We start from the raw sequence: 17,665 nt of genomic DNA on the forward strand, positions 1-17,665 counted from the left end.
TCTAGAGGTTGGTGGAATCTTTGTCTATTTTGGCCCTCTAGCACAGAGAACAATTGTGGGACTGCTGAGTTTTCCTTAATGGGGGTTTCTTCTCCCCACGGTGAAAAACCCATCTGATTTATAGCATAATCTAATGCCTCCCAAGGGTACCTTGGGGGAAATAGGGGGCAGACTGCTTGGGGGGAGCTGCTGCCTCAGGGAAGGGATTGGTGTTCCTTCCTGACATAACTGGTGGGGGCGATCTTGTCCCTGATGCTCTTTCTAATTCCTGCCTGGTAAGCCCCTCCTCCTCTTCTTCCTCTTTATGAGAAGTTACACTTAGTTTTTCTTTTATCTCTTCCAGACACATATTTCCTTCTTCTACTAAAGTTTTTATTCTGCCTTTCTCAGATGTTAGACATTCCTTAATGAGCTGCCACATGGGAAATGTACCTCTAGGTAACGGGGATTGCTTTTTCTGCTTTGACAAGATCCTCTTTATGATGTTCCCATTGTGGAATATTTAGTACTCCCTCTTCCAAAAACCAAGGACTAACCTTGGCCAGTGTGGTTACATATGCTGTTACAGTAGATCATTTTATGGCAGTCCCATTAGCCTTAATTACATTTTGTATGATTCTTATCATTTGATTTTTTGACACTTGTGACCCCATTCTGGAGTTATGAGACCTCCCTTTACTGGGGTTATGAGACCTGCCTTTACCAGGAATATGTAGACTCCCTTTACTGGGGTTATGTGGCCTCCCTTTACAGGGGTTATGTGGCCTCCCTTTACTGGGGTTATGTGACCTTCCTCTTATACACTCTGGCCAGATATTTCCAGGAGGTTATCCTATAGTTTTCCTGTAGCTTACCTTAAGTTACTTAGTTTTCCTATAGCTTACTTTAAGTTACTTAGTTTTCCTATAGCTTACCTTAAGTTACTTACCTGGGAGGATGCAGAAGGAGAAAGAAGTTCCCCATACAGGCCACCATTTATTCCATCCAGCAGAACTGGCGTGGAGAAAGGAGACACTACTACTCTTTAGTTTGACGAGATTTATTTTGTCCTCCCTGTTTCTCTGTCTCCTGTTGCTTCTGCTTATTATCTTCCTTCTTCTTCTCTCTCCCTCTCTCCTTCCCCAGGCTCCTAGCTTATCAGCCAATAATAGCAAAGCTTTCTCTCATGCAGGAGAGCATGCAGAGGAATGCCAGCATAACACTATATAAATATAGTGTAGTGCAGTGACACAGCTATATTAATGTTTATAGAAGCTCAATTCACAGTAGCTAGATTGTGGATCCAACCTAGATGCTCTTCAATAGATGGATGGATAAAGAAACTGTGGTACATACACACAGTAGAATATTATTCAACCAAAAAGAAGAATAAAATTATGGCATGTGCAGGTTAATGGATGGAGATGGAGAATATCTGCTAAGTGAGATAAGACATTCCCAAATACCGAAAGGCTGAATGATTTCTCTGATACGTGGATGATGATACAAAATGGAGGATGGGAGGGAGACAATAATGGAAGAAGGATGGAATGTATACAGGAATATGAGGGTGGAGAGAGTGTGGGGAAAGGAAAATAATAGAATGAGACAAATATCATTACCGTATGATTACACAAATGGTATGACTCTACTTTGTGTACAAAAAGAGAAATGATAGTTGGTCCCATTTGTGTACAATAAATTAAAATTTTAAAAATTTAAAAATAAAAACAAGATTCATCATATAAAGAATTAATATTTTATTTTTTAGTAATTCATATGATTTTATCAAAATAATATTTGAATCTAAATATTAGTATTTAATGTGATTTAAAGGTTCTAATTCATCTTTGTTTTACTTCTTCCTTTTTCTTTTTGGTATTGGGGATTGAGCCCAGTTGTGCTTTGCAACTGACCTAAACCTGGCCCTTTTAATTTTTTATCTTGAGACAGGGCCTTACCAAGTTGGTTAGGTTCTCATTAAGTTGCTCAGGCTGGTCCAGAACTAGGGATCATCATACCTCAAACTTCCAAGTCACAGGAAGTACAGGCATGCCTCACCATGCTTGATTTCCTATTGCTTTATATTTCATAAGCATAGAACTCATAAAATAGAACGACCATTTAATTTTTAAAAATTGCTGTATATGAACAGGTAAGAGAATGAATTTGGATGGGTTGTGATTTTCTAATTCTTGGTCTGAGCCCATTCCACAGAAATTTATGACTGATAGAAATGTTCTATATATCTGCTGTTCAATGTTAATTTACGGGCTGGGGAGATAGCTCAGCTGGTAGAGTGCTTGCCTCGCAAGCACAAGGCCATGAGTTCGATCCCCAGTACCGCAAAAAAAAAAAAAAAAAAAAGTTAATTTACTTAAATTTGTTTAATTTTTTATTTAACTTAATTGTTCACTAATTAAACTTAAACGTGTGGCTTGAGGTCTTTGTGTAGGACAGCAGTTATCTCAGGATTTTCCAAATAGGATTCAGTATCTTTCATCATTTTTGGATGAAGGGCAACAAAATATTGTTAGATAGAGGCAATACATCCTAGTGTTCTATAGCACACTAAGATAACTTTAACGTACAGCCATTGATTTTATATATTGTAAATAATGAGGAGAGCAGTTCAAATGCAAGAAAAGAAAAAAATAACATGATGAAAATGCTACTTATCCTGATTTGATCTTTATATAAATGCAATACTTCTTCACACCATAAGTAAGTACATAATTGAAAAAGAAATCCTCCAGACCTAAAAACCTAGATTACACAAAATGCATTTTAGTGCTGTCTCATGGGAGTGACCAAAACTAATAGAATTGCAGCGAATCATTTTCTTTTTAAATTCCATTTTCCATGAAATATGTATTTAGTTTGCTAAAAATATTCTTTGTTTACTTCTAAGATATTATCCTACATTATGCCATTGGAAGTATCATGAATATCCACATTTCATGTACCATGATGCCTTTCTAAAATGTTAAACAGTGTGACAATGGAGCAATTGCACTTCTAAGACAGAGGTTCTTACTTGAGGACTGAATCAGACAGGTGGCATACAATAAAACTGCCCCCTCCAGACACACACACACACACACACACACACACACACACACGCGCGCACGCGTGCAATCTTGAAAAATGGCTGATGAGACATTTTGAGAAGGATGGTTTCCTCTGAGACATGGAAAGGTCAATGATAATTTGTGCAGTAAGAGCATGTCTTTTTTGTATTGGAGAGTTCTGATTTCTGAGCCATGGAAATGCAGAATCAGGATCACAGTTGCATATACAGGGCAGCAGATGACAGAAATGTCACTTGTGTGAAAGAGTACTTCCCCTTTGTCTTCTAAACAAATCAGATACTGTCTTCTGTCAACTGTATCCAGAAAATGGATATCAGGCAGCTACTTAGAAGTGCAAGTCACCTTGATCTAAGAATTTATCTTATCCAAGGGTCAGGAGGACCTCAGTATCAACTCTGGCTCTGAAACTCTTAACTATTATCTTGGGTAGATTTGTGATCTCTTTGAGCCTTGGCTTTCTCATTTGCACTCTGTTGATAATACCTTATTTGCTTCCTTATGATTCTGTGAGAGTTCGCCAGGTAATATCTGCAAAATAAAAGCTAAAACTAGGAGATACCATTTTCATTCAAATCTCTAATGCAAAGGCTGAGAAAGCATTATGTTGATGAAGATATGTATGCATCAATGAGCAGTTTCATGTGTTGTTGGCAGAATTCTAAACTGGTACAACCATTTTGAAGAACAATTTGGCAGTATCTATATAAGTAAAAATATAATGCAGTCTCAGTGGCACATACCTATAATTGCAGCAGTTCAGGAGACTGAGGCCAAAGGATTGCAAGTTCAAAGCCAGCTTCAACAGATTAGTGATGCCCTAGGAACTTAGCAAGACTCTATCTCAAATAATAAAAAAATAAAAAGAGATGTGGCTGTGAATGTGGTTCAATTGTTAAGCACCCTCAGTTCAATACTTGGTCTAAAAAAAAAAAAAAATATATATATATATATATATATATATATATATATATATAATGTATATTCTATGATGTAGAAAATCTAATTTTTGGTATATACTCTAAGTGCAAACAGGAATGTCCAATTTGTGCTCATTACAGTTGTTTCTCACAAAGAAATTTTGCAAATTGCTTAAAATCATCAGCAGTGTAATAGGACAGTCATAAAATTCAGCATGTAAAATGTGACTGTATGTGTAACATAAGGCAGTACCTGAATTTTTCTGTTAATGCAAAATAAAAACGCTACAGAATACCTTTAATTTGTGTGGAAAAAAGAGCAACACAAGAAGTTGCATAAAGCTGTTGAATACAGGGTTATTTGCCTTACATCCATAGAACAATTACGAAGGAACATATCACTGATGGGTTGCAACAATGGTTTCTGAAGAGTCCAAATTGTTTTCTGTGGTAAAGTGAGAGGAAAACTTAATTTTCACCATGTATTCATTTTGATACAGTTCCTTATTCTATATTTCTATTTATTTGTGCTTTTAAGTTATACATGACTGTAGAATGTATTTTGGGTGCTCTTCAACAAAAGAATGAATAAAGAAAATGTGGCATAGAAATGCAATGGAATATTACTCAACCTAGTTCTATTTTTGGTAGAGTTCTAAGTGATTCAATGTAAAATAAGTTCTCTCACTTTATTGCACTGGTTGTGATCAAACCCATGCTCTTGTGTGTGCTATGCAAGCACTCTGCCACTAAGCTACATCCCCAACCTCCCACTGAATCTCTTATGTATACAGTCCAATGAGTTGGGACAAATATATGCACTGCTGCAGCCACAGAAAAATTAAAATATAAAATATTGCTGGGCATGATAGGCCATGCTACTCAGGAGACTGAAGCAGGAGGATGACTTGTGCCCACAAGTTTGAAAGCATCCTAAGAATCACAGAGAGATACTTTGTCTATGGATAGAGTATTTCCATTACCCCATAAAGTTTCTTCATCCTCCTATGACAGACTTCCTCATGTCTAGGCCCTGGTGACCACTAGGGCATATCATTCTCATCCAAATTTCTGTACTGATTTCTGTACCTATGGTCCAGATTTATCAAGAAAGTCATACAATAGAATATGACATAGAACAATACATAATCAAATCATTTATCTCTGGCTGTTTTACCTTCATTTATTCTTTCTCCAATACTCTTCTTTATTGATCCAAATTTTTAAAAAAAATTATTGGCATATCATAATTGTACAGAATAATATGTTTCATTGTGACCAATTGATACTTGCACATAAAATAATTTGATAAATTTCATTTCTCAGTATCTTCCTGGGCCCTCCCCTCCCCTCTTCCTCCTTCTAATCCCCTCCCTATACCTTACTTCTCCCTTATATTTTAATGTTTCTGTTTTTTCTTTTTTTCTAGTGTAGAAGAATACATTTTGGATTCATTTTCATTTACATGTGTTAGTAGTTCATTCCCTTTTATTACTAAATAGTATTCCATTACAAAGAATACCTTGAAATTTTTATTCACTCATAAGGAGTTGGATAATTTTGGTTGTTTCTGGTTTTGATTTTTTAAATATAAGCAATATGAACATTTGTGTAAAAATGTGAGGTTGATTATATATTCATTTCTTTTAAGTAATTACCTAAGACCAATATTATTGCATAATTTTTTAACTTTATGATAAACTGACAGAATCAAGTTTTTCTTTTATAATTTACCCTTTATTTCCTATGTAAAAAATATTTGACAGCTCGAATTTCACAATTTGGTATTACATGTTTCCAAGAATTCTAATAGTTTTAGCTCCTACAATTAAATTGGTGATTGATTTCAAGTTAAATATTTGTGTCTTGGAGTAAATGATCATGTAATTGTTTCATTTCTTTTCCTTTTTTTCTTCAGACAAGATCTTTGTTTCACAATTTGGCTCCAAACTCCTGGCTTCATGCAATCATTAGGCCTCAATCTCCTTAGCATCTAGGGCTATAAGCACATACCACCATGCCCAGTCTACTTGTTTCTCTATGAAAAGTGTTGAATTCATACAATTTTTGCAATTATATCCATCTTTATAACCTCAAGAAACATTTGTAATCCCAGGATCCACTGCATAATTGAATACAACCCTCCATCTATTCTAAGTATATAAAGTCAGCATACTACAGTGATACATGCATATCCATGTTAATAGCAGCAATGTTCACAACAGTCAATACATGAAACAGCTTGGATATCCATCAACAGATGAAAGAATAAAGAAATATGGTACATATACACAATGGAGTTTTATTCAACCACAAAAATAAAATTAGGTCATTTTCAAGAAAAGAGATGGAAGTTGAGAGCATTATGTTAAGCAAAATAAGTCAAAATCAGAAAGTCAAGGGACACATGCTTACTGTTAAATGTAGAAATTAGGGGGAAATAAGGAAAAAGCAATCAGTGGGAAGTTTCATTAAAATTCAATAAAAATCAGTGGAGAAGACAAAAGGGACCAGGGGGAGTTTGGAGTGAAAGAAAAGGGGAAGAACAAGATAATGATACTAATCAAATTATAGTGTTATATTATGTGCAAATATGAATGTAAAACAAAAAAATCCCAGTATTATGTATGGTTGTAAAGTACCAAAAAATGTGTAAAAAATAAACATTTTCACATACTAATTTGAAACGAATATGGAACATTTAAAAAACTTTGGCCTTTATATATGATTGTCAAAATTTTTGAAAATTATTATTTTTTAAAAACTCATCATCCATTTTGCATTTTGGGGCACCTAGGATTCATCTAAAAAAGTGAGAGATTCACTCACAGTTCTAAGAAAAATCAAATTTTGTAATAATGGTAAATACATTAAGTTGGATTTGCTGTATGTGTTATTTGCCTAGAAAGAATTTCTAAACAATATCCTGGATATTTCAACAGTCAAGGAGACCCATTTCAAAGCAGAATCCTATACCAGATGTGTGAAATCTGATGTGATAAAATAGAGTGTTGATTAGGAGCAGACATCAGCATCTAAACATGATGATGAGGAGAAAAGAAAGTTTGGAGCTCAAGTACTCAAGTACTCCCTATGTCAAATGCTACTGGGGACATTTTAACAATGTCCTAGTCACTGATCTTAAACTTACATTTTATTACATGGTTGTCTAAGTGGAAATATCACTACTGTTCTTTGGAAAAGGGCTTCTTATCTATAGATCATAATGTTTGGACTAATTTCTAAGACTTCCTTACAACTTGGTTTATCTGTGTCTGTTCATTGCAGGAAACAAACATAATAACATCCCTGACATCTGTGCTGCATGACAGCAAAGAATTCCCCAACCCAGAGACATTTGACCCAGGCCATTTCCTGGATAAAAATGGGAAATTCAAGAAGAGTGACTACTTCTTGTCTTTCTCAACAGGTAATAGAAATTTATTTCCACTGGGTCTTTAGTGGACCAGACACCTTCATGGGGTCAGTTAAACCTGCTTAATGGTCATTTTGGAACTGGTAGAAATGTTCTTTGCACATGATCAAGAGCAACACTCCCAGTGCCCATACACTGTCCAAGATCAGGCTACAACATCAGTCTGCTTCCTGGGGCTTGGGATGAATTGACCTAGTTCTTCCAAAGTAAGAAAACAAGAGTGAGGGTCCATTGAGTCATTCCTCAAAATACAACACTGTGCTCCCAGAACACTTCTCAGAAGATGAAATTCATCTCTAATGTCCTCATCTTCCCTGTGACAAGTATCTAATTCCATAACTTTGGTGAGTACCTTCCATAATTTGCCTCTATCATAAGTATCCCCAACACAGAATAGGGCACCAAAGTGTCCCAATTAACCAAGCAGATTGATAAAGAGATTGTTGTAATCCAATATGACTAGTCTTGTGGGAGATAGAAGAAAAGATTGGCTGTTCATGATGGCAGAGGGAGAAAATGCCTCCTGCCTGTTCTCTCATACCACATAGGGAGGCATAAAATGGATTGAGTGACATTCAAATAGAAGAAAGGACACTAGAGCTCCCTAACAAGAGACAAAGTAAAAAGAAATGAAGAGAGGCAGGGCATTTTTACAGAGGTCATTGACCATAGGAGAAGGATATTTGCTTCTGGTTAAGGATGCCAGAGCCTTCTGACTGGTGAATGATGGTCAGCAAACCTTGTGAGTGAGGCACATTATCCTTTTAGGACACCAAAGCACCCTAATCTCCCTACATTCTTAATTGTTGGAACACAGGGCCCTCAAACCTAGGGTGTGCTGAATCTCTAGTATATTGTAGCTCATATTTATTCTTTGGCTCCTCAGGCTTGCTTTTAGGTTTTGCACTATAGATACTCATATGACAAAGTTTAGCCCCACCTTAATGGAACTCCTATTTCAGAAGGTTAGACAAATCATGAGTAATGATTTAAATAATAAAAGCTTTACTGCTGAGTAAGAACAAAGGGGATAAGACTCTAGAGCCTGGTGGAATCACAATCAATGTTAAAGAAAATAACATTTGATCTACGATCTGAGAGAAGTATGAATTGCAACCTGGGCAAAAGGAACAGAATGAGATAAAGCTTGAATCTGCATTCTATGTTTAAGGATGATGATACTCATTGGATCAGATGAATGGGAGGAGAGATCATGGAAATCAGACTGGGAACAGAAAACACAAGTAATCAATGTGTGTTTCTGGGAAAAGATTGATGGAAACATGAAATGTCAAAACAACAGTTTTAATGTGGGTATGGTTAACTTATTTCTTGGAATAGAGCTGATGCTCAATAAATATTGATGGAATGAACAGTGCTACTAAATTATTTGGTGGATAACAGGTGTGTCCATTCTATCTAATCAGCAGTCCTTAAATATAATTTACTCATTTAAAAACTTTTTAGTTGTAGATGGACAAAATAAATTTAATTTTTCATCTATTTAATTTGGTTACTTTTATGTGGTGCTGAGGATCCAACCCAGTGTCTCACAAGAACTAGGTAACTATCCTATTAATCTACAATACTTCCTTATATTTATTCTTGGTCCATCCATCCATCCATCCATCCCTCCAGTAATTCGTGAATAGTGACTGTGTTTTTCTTGTACCAGTCAGAAATATACTGTGCAAGGGAGAATTTATCATCTCTCACTTGTTTTTTTTTTTTTTTTTTTTCATTTTTCAGGAAAACGGTCTTGTGTAGGAGAAGGTCTGGCCCGCATGGAACTGTTCTTATTCCTGACCACCATCTTACAGAACTTTCACCTGAAATTTGTGGTGCACCCAAAGGATCTTGACACCACCCCAGTTTCCAGGGGACTTCTCTCTGTGCCACCTGCATATCAGATCTGCTTCATTCCTGTCTGAAGTAGAGCAGTCTTTTTGACTGCTGCTGTGGTGTCATCTGGAATCTCCTCTTCGGGGCATGCTCCACTTCCTTCCCTGTCAGGTGTCTCCTCTGATCTGCTTTTCACCACCCTATTCCTTTGATTTCCAGTGAACATCCAACCCCACTGAAGAGAGTGTCCTCAGTTTTCACAAAGGCATGTTTCCTGTTCCCTTACTCCAACGCTTTCATTAGCCACTCTGCATTTTAAAACATTAGTGGTTTTTCACTATACCATCACTTTAACCCAGGAAGAATCTGGGGGACATTATGAGAAGTGCAATAAGTCATGCACAGCAAGATAAAGTCACATAGTTTCAATTTTTGAATAATATAAACATGTCAAACTCTTAGATTAGTGATAAGTAATGGTTACTAGAAATTGAGACCGGGTGAGGGTATGAGTGGATGGAGAAAGAAGAGAAGCTAGTTAAAGGTTCAGAGTTTAGGGTAGACAGGAGGAATTAGTTCTGATGATACAGTGCAGAACATGGTCCCTAATATTAATAATGATTTGTTGCATATTTCAAGATACTTAAAAGGGGAGATATTACATATCATGCCCATAAGAAAGGACAAATTTGTGAGATAATGACTATGTTAATTATTTTGATCAATCATTGTTCCATGAATACTTATACCACAATGTGCCCCATAAATACATATGACACTACTTCTCAACTAAAAATGATGTGGAGTAGATTAAAAATTAAAATGCACATGAAAACTACATTGTTTCTATTTTTACCAATCTTCATTGGAAAAGGGCAACATATTAATGAGGTGTTGACAGAAGTGTGGAACAACAGGCAGAATTATACCCTGACAGAACAATTTCTCAATATTGCTACTCTAATTGTCTTACCAAAATTTATAATTTTCCCTTCACCACCATCTTCCCCATCTTTCAACTTCTTATTCCCCTGCCCTTCTTTAGCCCTTTCCTCTTTTTCTTTTACTTACTCTTTCTCATAATTCTGTGAGATAGATAGTATTTGTATGAGTCACCATTACTGCCTCAACAAGTGCCACAGATATAGTGACTGAAAACAACACACATTAACTATCTTAGATTTCTGGGGTTTGAGATCGAATATTATCTTCCCTGGGGTAAGTTGATTCTGTCAACCAGTACTGTTCATTTTTGAGACTCTAGGGGAGATCCATTTCCCTAATTTTTTCATCTTGTAGAAACTGCCTGCATCCCTTGGCTTCTGAGACCGTTGTCACAACAATTCAACCTCAGTGTCCACATCTGCTACCTCCCCATAACTTCTCATTTTTCTTTTATATAATCCCAGGTTTCAAGGATTCAAGAATTTTGATGTAGATGCTTTGGGGTGTGAGGTCATTATTAAGACTATGACATTATGATTATATCCTATTACCTCTGAGATAATACAGACAAGGCTTCGCAAAGTATTGTGTTTGGGTTCACATGTCAGAAGAAGGAGGGGAACCCCAGGGCCATCTGGCTATAAAATTAAACTTTCCTAATCAGGTGTTGTTAATTCCTTAACTGTCTTTTCATTTTAAAATTTTATTGGCAGATAATGATGTAATGATATGTTTGTTTATATTTAATGGAAAGAAAAAATATTTTCAGATTTCAAAGGAAAAAAAAAACAGACTTCATACCAAGGATCAATATTCAGGAAGGAATACAATTTCTTCAGTAGACTAGAATGTTGTAGAGGTAGATCTTGAGATTTTATTTTATTTTATTTTGGGTACAGGAGATTATTCCAGGGGAGCTTAAACACTGAGCCACATCCCCACATGTCCTGAGAAACTGGGATTACTGCCGTTCACCATCCCACCTGGCTGTTTCCAGGATTCTAAGAGAAACTATTTAAAATCTAGAAGTCCAAACCCAGCCAACTTTCAACTATTTGATAAGGAAAGATTGGCAAATTGATTTCCTGTATTAGTTTAGGAATCTTCAGAGAGAGAGAAAGAGAGAGAGAGAGAGAGAGAGAGAGAGAGAGAGAGAGAGATTATCAAAGTGATAGATGATAAACTGGTGATAAGGAATTTTTTATAGAAATTGAATCACATGGTTGTGAAGAAAAAAATCTCATGCTAGATGATTCTGCAGTCTGGAGAACAAGATAAACCAGTGGTGGTTTATCAGTCCAAGTCTATGCTCATGAGTATTGCCTGAATATTGCTCTTTTGGAAATACCCTCATAGACATACCCAGAAATTATGCTCTTGTGTATCACAATCCTGTTAAGTAGAAGTCCATAGTTAATCATTACATATCCCCAGCATATTCCCCCAACCGCGAGGGGAGTGTTCTTGCAAACAAGAGAGAAAAACAAGACAAAGGAGGAGCTGAATTCAGGCTCAGAAGTTCCAAGAGGGTGGTCAAAGTGAAAATCTCAGAGGATGTTAAGGTTGGTCATAGGAGGAGAGATGGGCTCTAGGCTTCCAGACCAACTAGAGACAGAGGGAGAAAAAGTGAAAGGATTGGAAGTTGCTAACCCCTTCCCCTTTTTGTGTTGCTCACTGATCTGTCAATTGGAGTGGCATAAACCTGAAGCTGTTGTAACTCTCAGCTTTCCTTCTCACTAGTACAAGATAGGATGAAATGGCCAGTACTGTAGGTTGAAGTTTTGTCTACACAGACATGATTGAGAAACTCCCAGGGTGGAGCTGCTGCAGAATAAAATGAAGGGAATTCCAAAGTTGTGGCTCAAGTCTAATAAGGCCTCTGTGGTTTTGTTGGGTGATATGGGCTCTGGAGAGATGAGACCAACACACCCTTAGGACCCGGAAAATGGTGATTTATGTTGGGAGTCTAAAAGTCTGGGGGCTCCCAAGAAATCTGTTCCTGTATGAGAGAAGACAATCTACAACTCTGCTTCCCACAAACAGACTTCCCAAATGAGTCCCTGAGTGTGTACACACCCTCCTGTTCAGTTCACCATCTCTCTGCAGCTGGTCATGTGAGCTGCCAAATTCAAAGGGAAAATGAGTTGGATTCCCCTTTGTATTTCTGACTTAAATCTCCCTGGTAAAATTTCTTGTGTCTGCTTCACTCTCTACAAAGTTAACTGTAGACCACTCATAGGCACTCATGGGAGCACTATGGCAATGTTGCCATGATCTTTCAGGCTCCTGCAACAGAAAGCTGCAGTGTGGCCTCCTCAAGATGGCTCCCAACCTCAGCTTTCCATGGCCACTTAACAAATACAGAACTTATCAAACACCAGCTTCCTCATTAAACTTTTCAACTAACATTATTGAGTGTGTGCCACCTGTTTCTTTAAAGGACTGTTAAAAAGTAAGAGAAAATGGTTATAGTCACTTCCTTAAAAAATGTTCCTTTACCTTCTGACTGCTCTTCCCTGCCTCAAAAAGGCCAGTCAGGAGTTCCTTTCTCGGGACTCCCATGGCAGCCTCTAGCATAGCACTGCCAGACTACAGTTTCATTGACTGTTAATTCATCTTCCTCTGTCTTAGAGGGAATCTCTGGTTCTCATTCACATTTGTATCCCTGGATGTGATTTTGGGATTGCTACACATAAGATGCTTGGTAATGCTATTGATTGAACTGGCTTTTCAGGTTCAATGAGAAGAGTCTTGTTAGAATTGGACTTCTAGGAGCTCCTAAGAATCTCTGCAGGTTCAGGAAGCAGAATTAGTGGGTGGAGGCTCAAAGTCACTGAGAAAAATAACTACCAACCTGGACATTGGAAATAGTGCTTCTGACCTCCAAGAAAATGCTGTGTGTATTGCCCAGAGTAGCCTCCATGCAAAGCTCATTCTCATCTCTTGACCACTTATGCAGAAATGAAAACAGAGCTTGCTTGCCCGCTGAGAAAGCCATGAGACAGTCACTCTCCTCACAGTTGTCACTTTCATCCAGAAAGAGGGCTGGGTCAAAATTCTCTAGACTGGGAAACTCTTTGTCATCACACAGGACAGAAATCATACAGGTTATTTTGTCTGCTCCCTGATAGAAGGAGAAACAGATGAATTTATAAAGTAATCATGGAACTTGAGAAAAAGTAGACTTCCCTCACCTAATCTCCATGTTTTATAGATGAGATGAGGTAAGTGAGACACAAAAATGAGAATTTTTTTTGGTCCCTGTCACATGATAAACTATAGCAAGCCCAACAAGTTTGATTTGTGCAATGCCTGGTACAAGGCACTGTTCATTGACTGCAAGGCCATTTTCACTAGGGTGTAAGCTGACACCAGTAGTTACTGTGCAGAAGATCAAGTTAACTTCCTGAAGTTCATTGCTCTACACATGTAACAGAGCTGATATCACTGAAAATTCAGCTTTTCTTTCTTTACTTTTTATTTTTTAAAAGTTTTAATTTTCATTGAATCAAGTTTGAGGCATTCTTCAAACCTGAATTGCTTGAATGGCCATATTCTTGAAAAATCTTTAATTCCCCTCCAATATGACAGAAACTGGTACACTCCCATTGCCATGTTCCCTTAATAACTACAACATTATCTTTGTAGAAAGCAGTTGTAATTTCTAGGTCTTTCTGCAATTTGGTGTTATAATTTGCACCTCCTAATTTTTAAATATAGATTCACTACTCTCAAAGTTCTCCTGTGAACTGAATTATATACCATTATTTTTTTACGTTGTGCTTTATGTTCCTCATCTTCCCTTTTTTCTAGTTTTCCTAGTGATTTCTTCTTTAACTTATTGGTTGTCTAAGAGTATGTTCTTTAAACTTCATATTTCCCTGTGTTGTTGGTTTTTAACTTCATTCCACTGTGATGAGAGAATATACATGGTTTTAATATTTTAAATACTTGAGAATTATGCATCATCTACATATGGTCTATCCTGGAGAAAATTCTTTGTGTACCTGAGTTGAATGTGAACTGTATAATTGCTAAGAAAAGTGTCCTGTTAAGTGTTAGTTATAGTTGATAACTGGTACTATTTAAATTTTGACATTTATCCAGATGCTTAATCTCTTATTTAAAGTTGAGTGTTGGAATGTCCCACTTCTATTTTACAACTATTTTTCTCTTCAATTGTCAATGCTTACTTTTTTACAATTTCAGGTTCTCTTGATTGTTACATATACAATTAAAATGTATGTTGTAGATACATTCACATTTTTTCTAATATAAAATATTCTCATTTTTAATGAAAATGTCTTTTTTATTAAATTTGTTCTTTTTAGATACTCATGAAGGTAGAGTACATTTTGACATTATATACACATGGAGTATAATAATGCAGGTCCCATTCCTGTGGTTGTACATGATTTGGAGATACACTGACTGTGTATTCACATATGAACACAGGAAGGTTATATCTGATTCACTCTACTGTTTTTCCTATTCCCATTCCCTCTCTTCCCTTCATTCTCCTTTGTCTAATCCAATGAACTTCTATTCCCCACCCCCACCTTATTGTGTGTTAGCATCTGCCTATCAGAAAACCATTTGAGAACTCCTTCGCTGGTGGGTCGCAGTCATGGAGCGAGCTGGCAGGTGAGTCAGGCTGCCTGCATCACAGAAGAAGGAGGTAGGCACCCATCCCACCTGCCTTGTAGAGCTAGGCAGCAGGCAGCTAACCCACCCAGCCACCAGGCCAAAGACAGAGGCCATCACTGAGCGACCCCATCTTTCCCCTGCACCAAGATTGGCATCATCACTCAGCGACCCCACATGACCACCACCATGCCGAGGTCTTTTGCCATCACAGAGCAAACCAGCAGATAAGCCAGCCTGCCTGCATCATGGAGTTAACCAGAGGCTTCTTTATAGGCAGGTGAAGGCATTTTGAATTATTTCTGAGGATGTGGCCATCATCATTGGAAGGGCAGCTCCCTTCCTGAGACACCTACAGGAGATTAGAGGACCTTTGACAAGAACAAGGAGTCAAGAGGAGGAGGTATTGAGACTCGGGAGCAACTCAGAGCCACCGGGTGAATCACTCCCACTGGTTGGGCTCACCGGATGTGGCAGTAGTCCCAAAATGCAGGGAACTTCATGGAGTAGAGCAGCCCAGTGAGACTCCCCTGATGGAGCTGAGTACCCAGTCAACCAGGAGCATTGCAGAGGAGGCCCACAGAGCAAGAGGCTTCCACACAGAGTGAAGGTTCGAGGCCCAGATGGTATCTCCAGTCCCCAGGGACCATAACAGAGGAGGGCTGCTCAGCGAGGGAATCCCTCTCAGGGCCTGGCTCCCCAGGCTAGGTGGTAGGTCAGTACCCTTGGGAACATTGCAGAGGAGGGCTTCCCAGTCCAGGTGGTAGTACTGGACTGAAGGAAACTTCTCGGAGGAGAGCTGCCCAGCAAAAATTCCCTATGTGTAAGTCTTCCCCACTGGGCGAGGGTTTCTCACCAGGACAGTAGAACCAGAGACAGAGGCCCAGATCAGACATGCCCCAGTCTGCAGTCTAGTTCACCTTTGATTGACCATCAGTCAACAAGTGGAGGGGCCTCTGTCCACTGACAGGGAATATACCCCACCTGAAGATCACCACCCCTAGAGGGGCAGTTTCTTGTGGAGCACCGCATTACCTAGTTCCTCCAAGATTTCAGGCTACTGAAGGCTAAGAGGTGAGTTATTGGAAATCTACAGAGACAATATTAGTCAATAGAGGATATCTGCAAAATCCCAGAGTTTCACTACTAGAGGGGAAGATACATGAGCAATATGAGAAAACAAGGGAAGAAAATGTCCCCAACAAACCTATATGGTATAGCAATAATACCCAATGACAGCATAGCAGAAGAAATGTCAGAAAGGGAGTTCAGAATGTACATAACTAAAATGATCAGGGAAGCAAATGAGGAGATGGAAGAGCAAATGAAGGCATTGAATGATGAGATGAAAGAGCAAACACAGGCATTGAATGATCGCACCAATCGACAGTTAAAAGAGCAAATACAGAAAGCAAAAGATCATTTCAATAAAGTGTTAGAGGTATTGAAAAAAACCAAACATATCCCTGAAATGAGGCAACAATAAACCAAATTAAAAACTCCATAGAAAGCATAACTAATAGGATAGGACACTTGGAAGACAGAACCTCAGACATTGAAGACAAAATACTTAATCGTTAAAACAAAGTTGACGAAACAGAAAAGATGGTAAGAAACCATGAACAGAATCTAGAAGAATTAAAGAATGAAAAGACCAAATTTAAGAATTATTGGGATTGAGGAAGGCTTAGAGAAACAAACCAAAGGAATGAACAATCTATTCAATGAAATAATAATCAGAAAATTTCCCAAATATGAAGAATGAAATGGAAAACCAAGTACAAGAGGCTTATGGGACTTCAAATATACAAAATTACAATAGACCCACACCAAAGCACATTATTATGAAAACACCTAAGAATACAAAATAAATTCAGAATTTTAAAGGCCGTGAGAGAAAAGAATCAAATTACATTCAGGGGGAAATCAATATGGATATCACCAGATTTTTCAATCCAGACCCTAAAAGCTAGAAGGGCATGGAACAACATTTTGAAAGCCCTGAAAGAAAATGGATGCCAACCAAAATCTTATGCCCAGCAAAAAATACCTTCATATTTGATGATGAAAAAAAATCCTTCCATGAAAAAGAAAGCTAAAAGAATTTACAAAAAGAAAGCCAGCATTACAGAACATTCTCAGCAAAATATTCTATGAGGAAGAGATGAAAAACAAATACATAAATCAGCAAAGGGAGGAAGTACCCTAAAAGAACAGTGAAATAAAGGAGAAACCAAGTCGTGCCAAAAAAAAAAAAAAAATGAGCCACATGACAGGAAATACAAATCATATCACAATAATAACCCTGAATGTTAATGGCCTGAACACATCAATCAAAAGACATAGCCCTTGGGCCAATACAAGATGGTGGACTAGAGGGTGACTGAATCTCCTGTCACTCCAGAACCCAGGAATCAGGAAGGGGAGGCATTGAGAGACTCGGACTAACATAGAGCCTTGGGAGAGTCTCCCCCACCAGGTGAAGCTTGGCCAGGGTGGCAGGTCTGGACAGTGGTGGCTTCTCAGAGTAGGGCAGGGCAGCTAGAATCTCCCTCAGTCAGCCCTGCTCCCTCCGGCAGCGGACTCCTTCCACAGCCAGCTTCTTGGAACAGGCCATCCAGTGAGAGCCTTTCTGCACAGAGCCAGCTCCAAGTCCCGGAGCCAGCAGTGAGCTCTGGCCTGCAGGCAGCCTCTGGGACCAGGGCAGGACAGCCAGACACGAAATAAGATCCTTCCATGATAAACAAAAGCTAAAGGAATTTACAAAAAGAAAGCCAGCATTACAGAATATTCTCAGCAAAATATTCCAT

General features: G+C 38.1%; 2 protein-coding genes across 2 annotated transcripts in view; both read left to right on the top strand.

The window, feature by feature from the left end:
* The window catches only part of LOC124985914 (cytochrome P450 2C9-like), a 63,023-nt gene extending 53,121 nt beyond the window's left edge, over positions 1-9,902 (top strand). The window contains exons 8-9 of the mRNA XM_047554550.1: positions 7,277-7,418; positions 9,174-9,902. Of these exons, the coding sequence (XP_047410506.1) occupies positions 7,277-7,418; positions 9,174-9,355 (324 nt within the window). The 3' untranslated portion in view covers positions 9,356-9,902. The remainder of the gene's footprint in view (positions 1-7,276; positions 7,419-9,173) is intronic.
* A 4,936-nt stretch (positions 9,903-14,838) lies between these two features.
* Positions 14,839-17,665, top strand: part of LOC124985776 (cytochrome P450 2C9-like) — a 40,093-nt gene continuing 37,266 nt past the window's right edge. The window contains exon 1 of the mRNA XM_047554390.1: positions 14,839-14,855. Within this exon, the coding sequence (XP_047410346.1) occupies positions 14,839-14,855 (17 nt within the window). The remainder of the gene's footprint in view (positions 14,856-17,665) is intronic.

This window comes from Sciurus carolinensis, chromosome 5, assembly GCF_902686445.1.
Source record: "Sciurus carolinensis chromosome 5, mSciCar1.2, whole genome shotgun sequence".
Taxonomy (NCBI): Eukaryota; Metazoa; Chordata; class Mammalia; order Rodentia; family Sciuridae; genus Sciurus; species Sciurus carolinensis.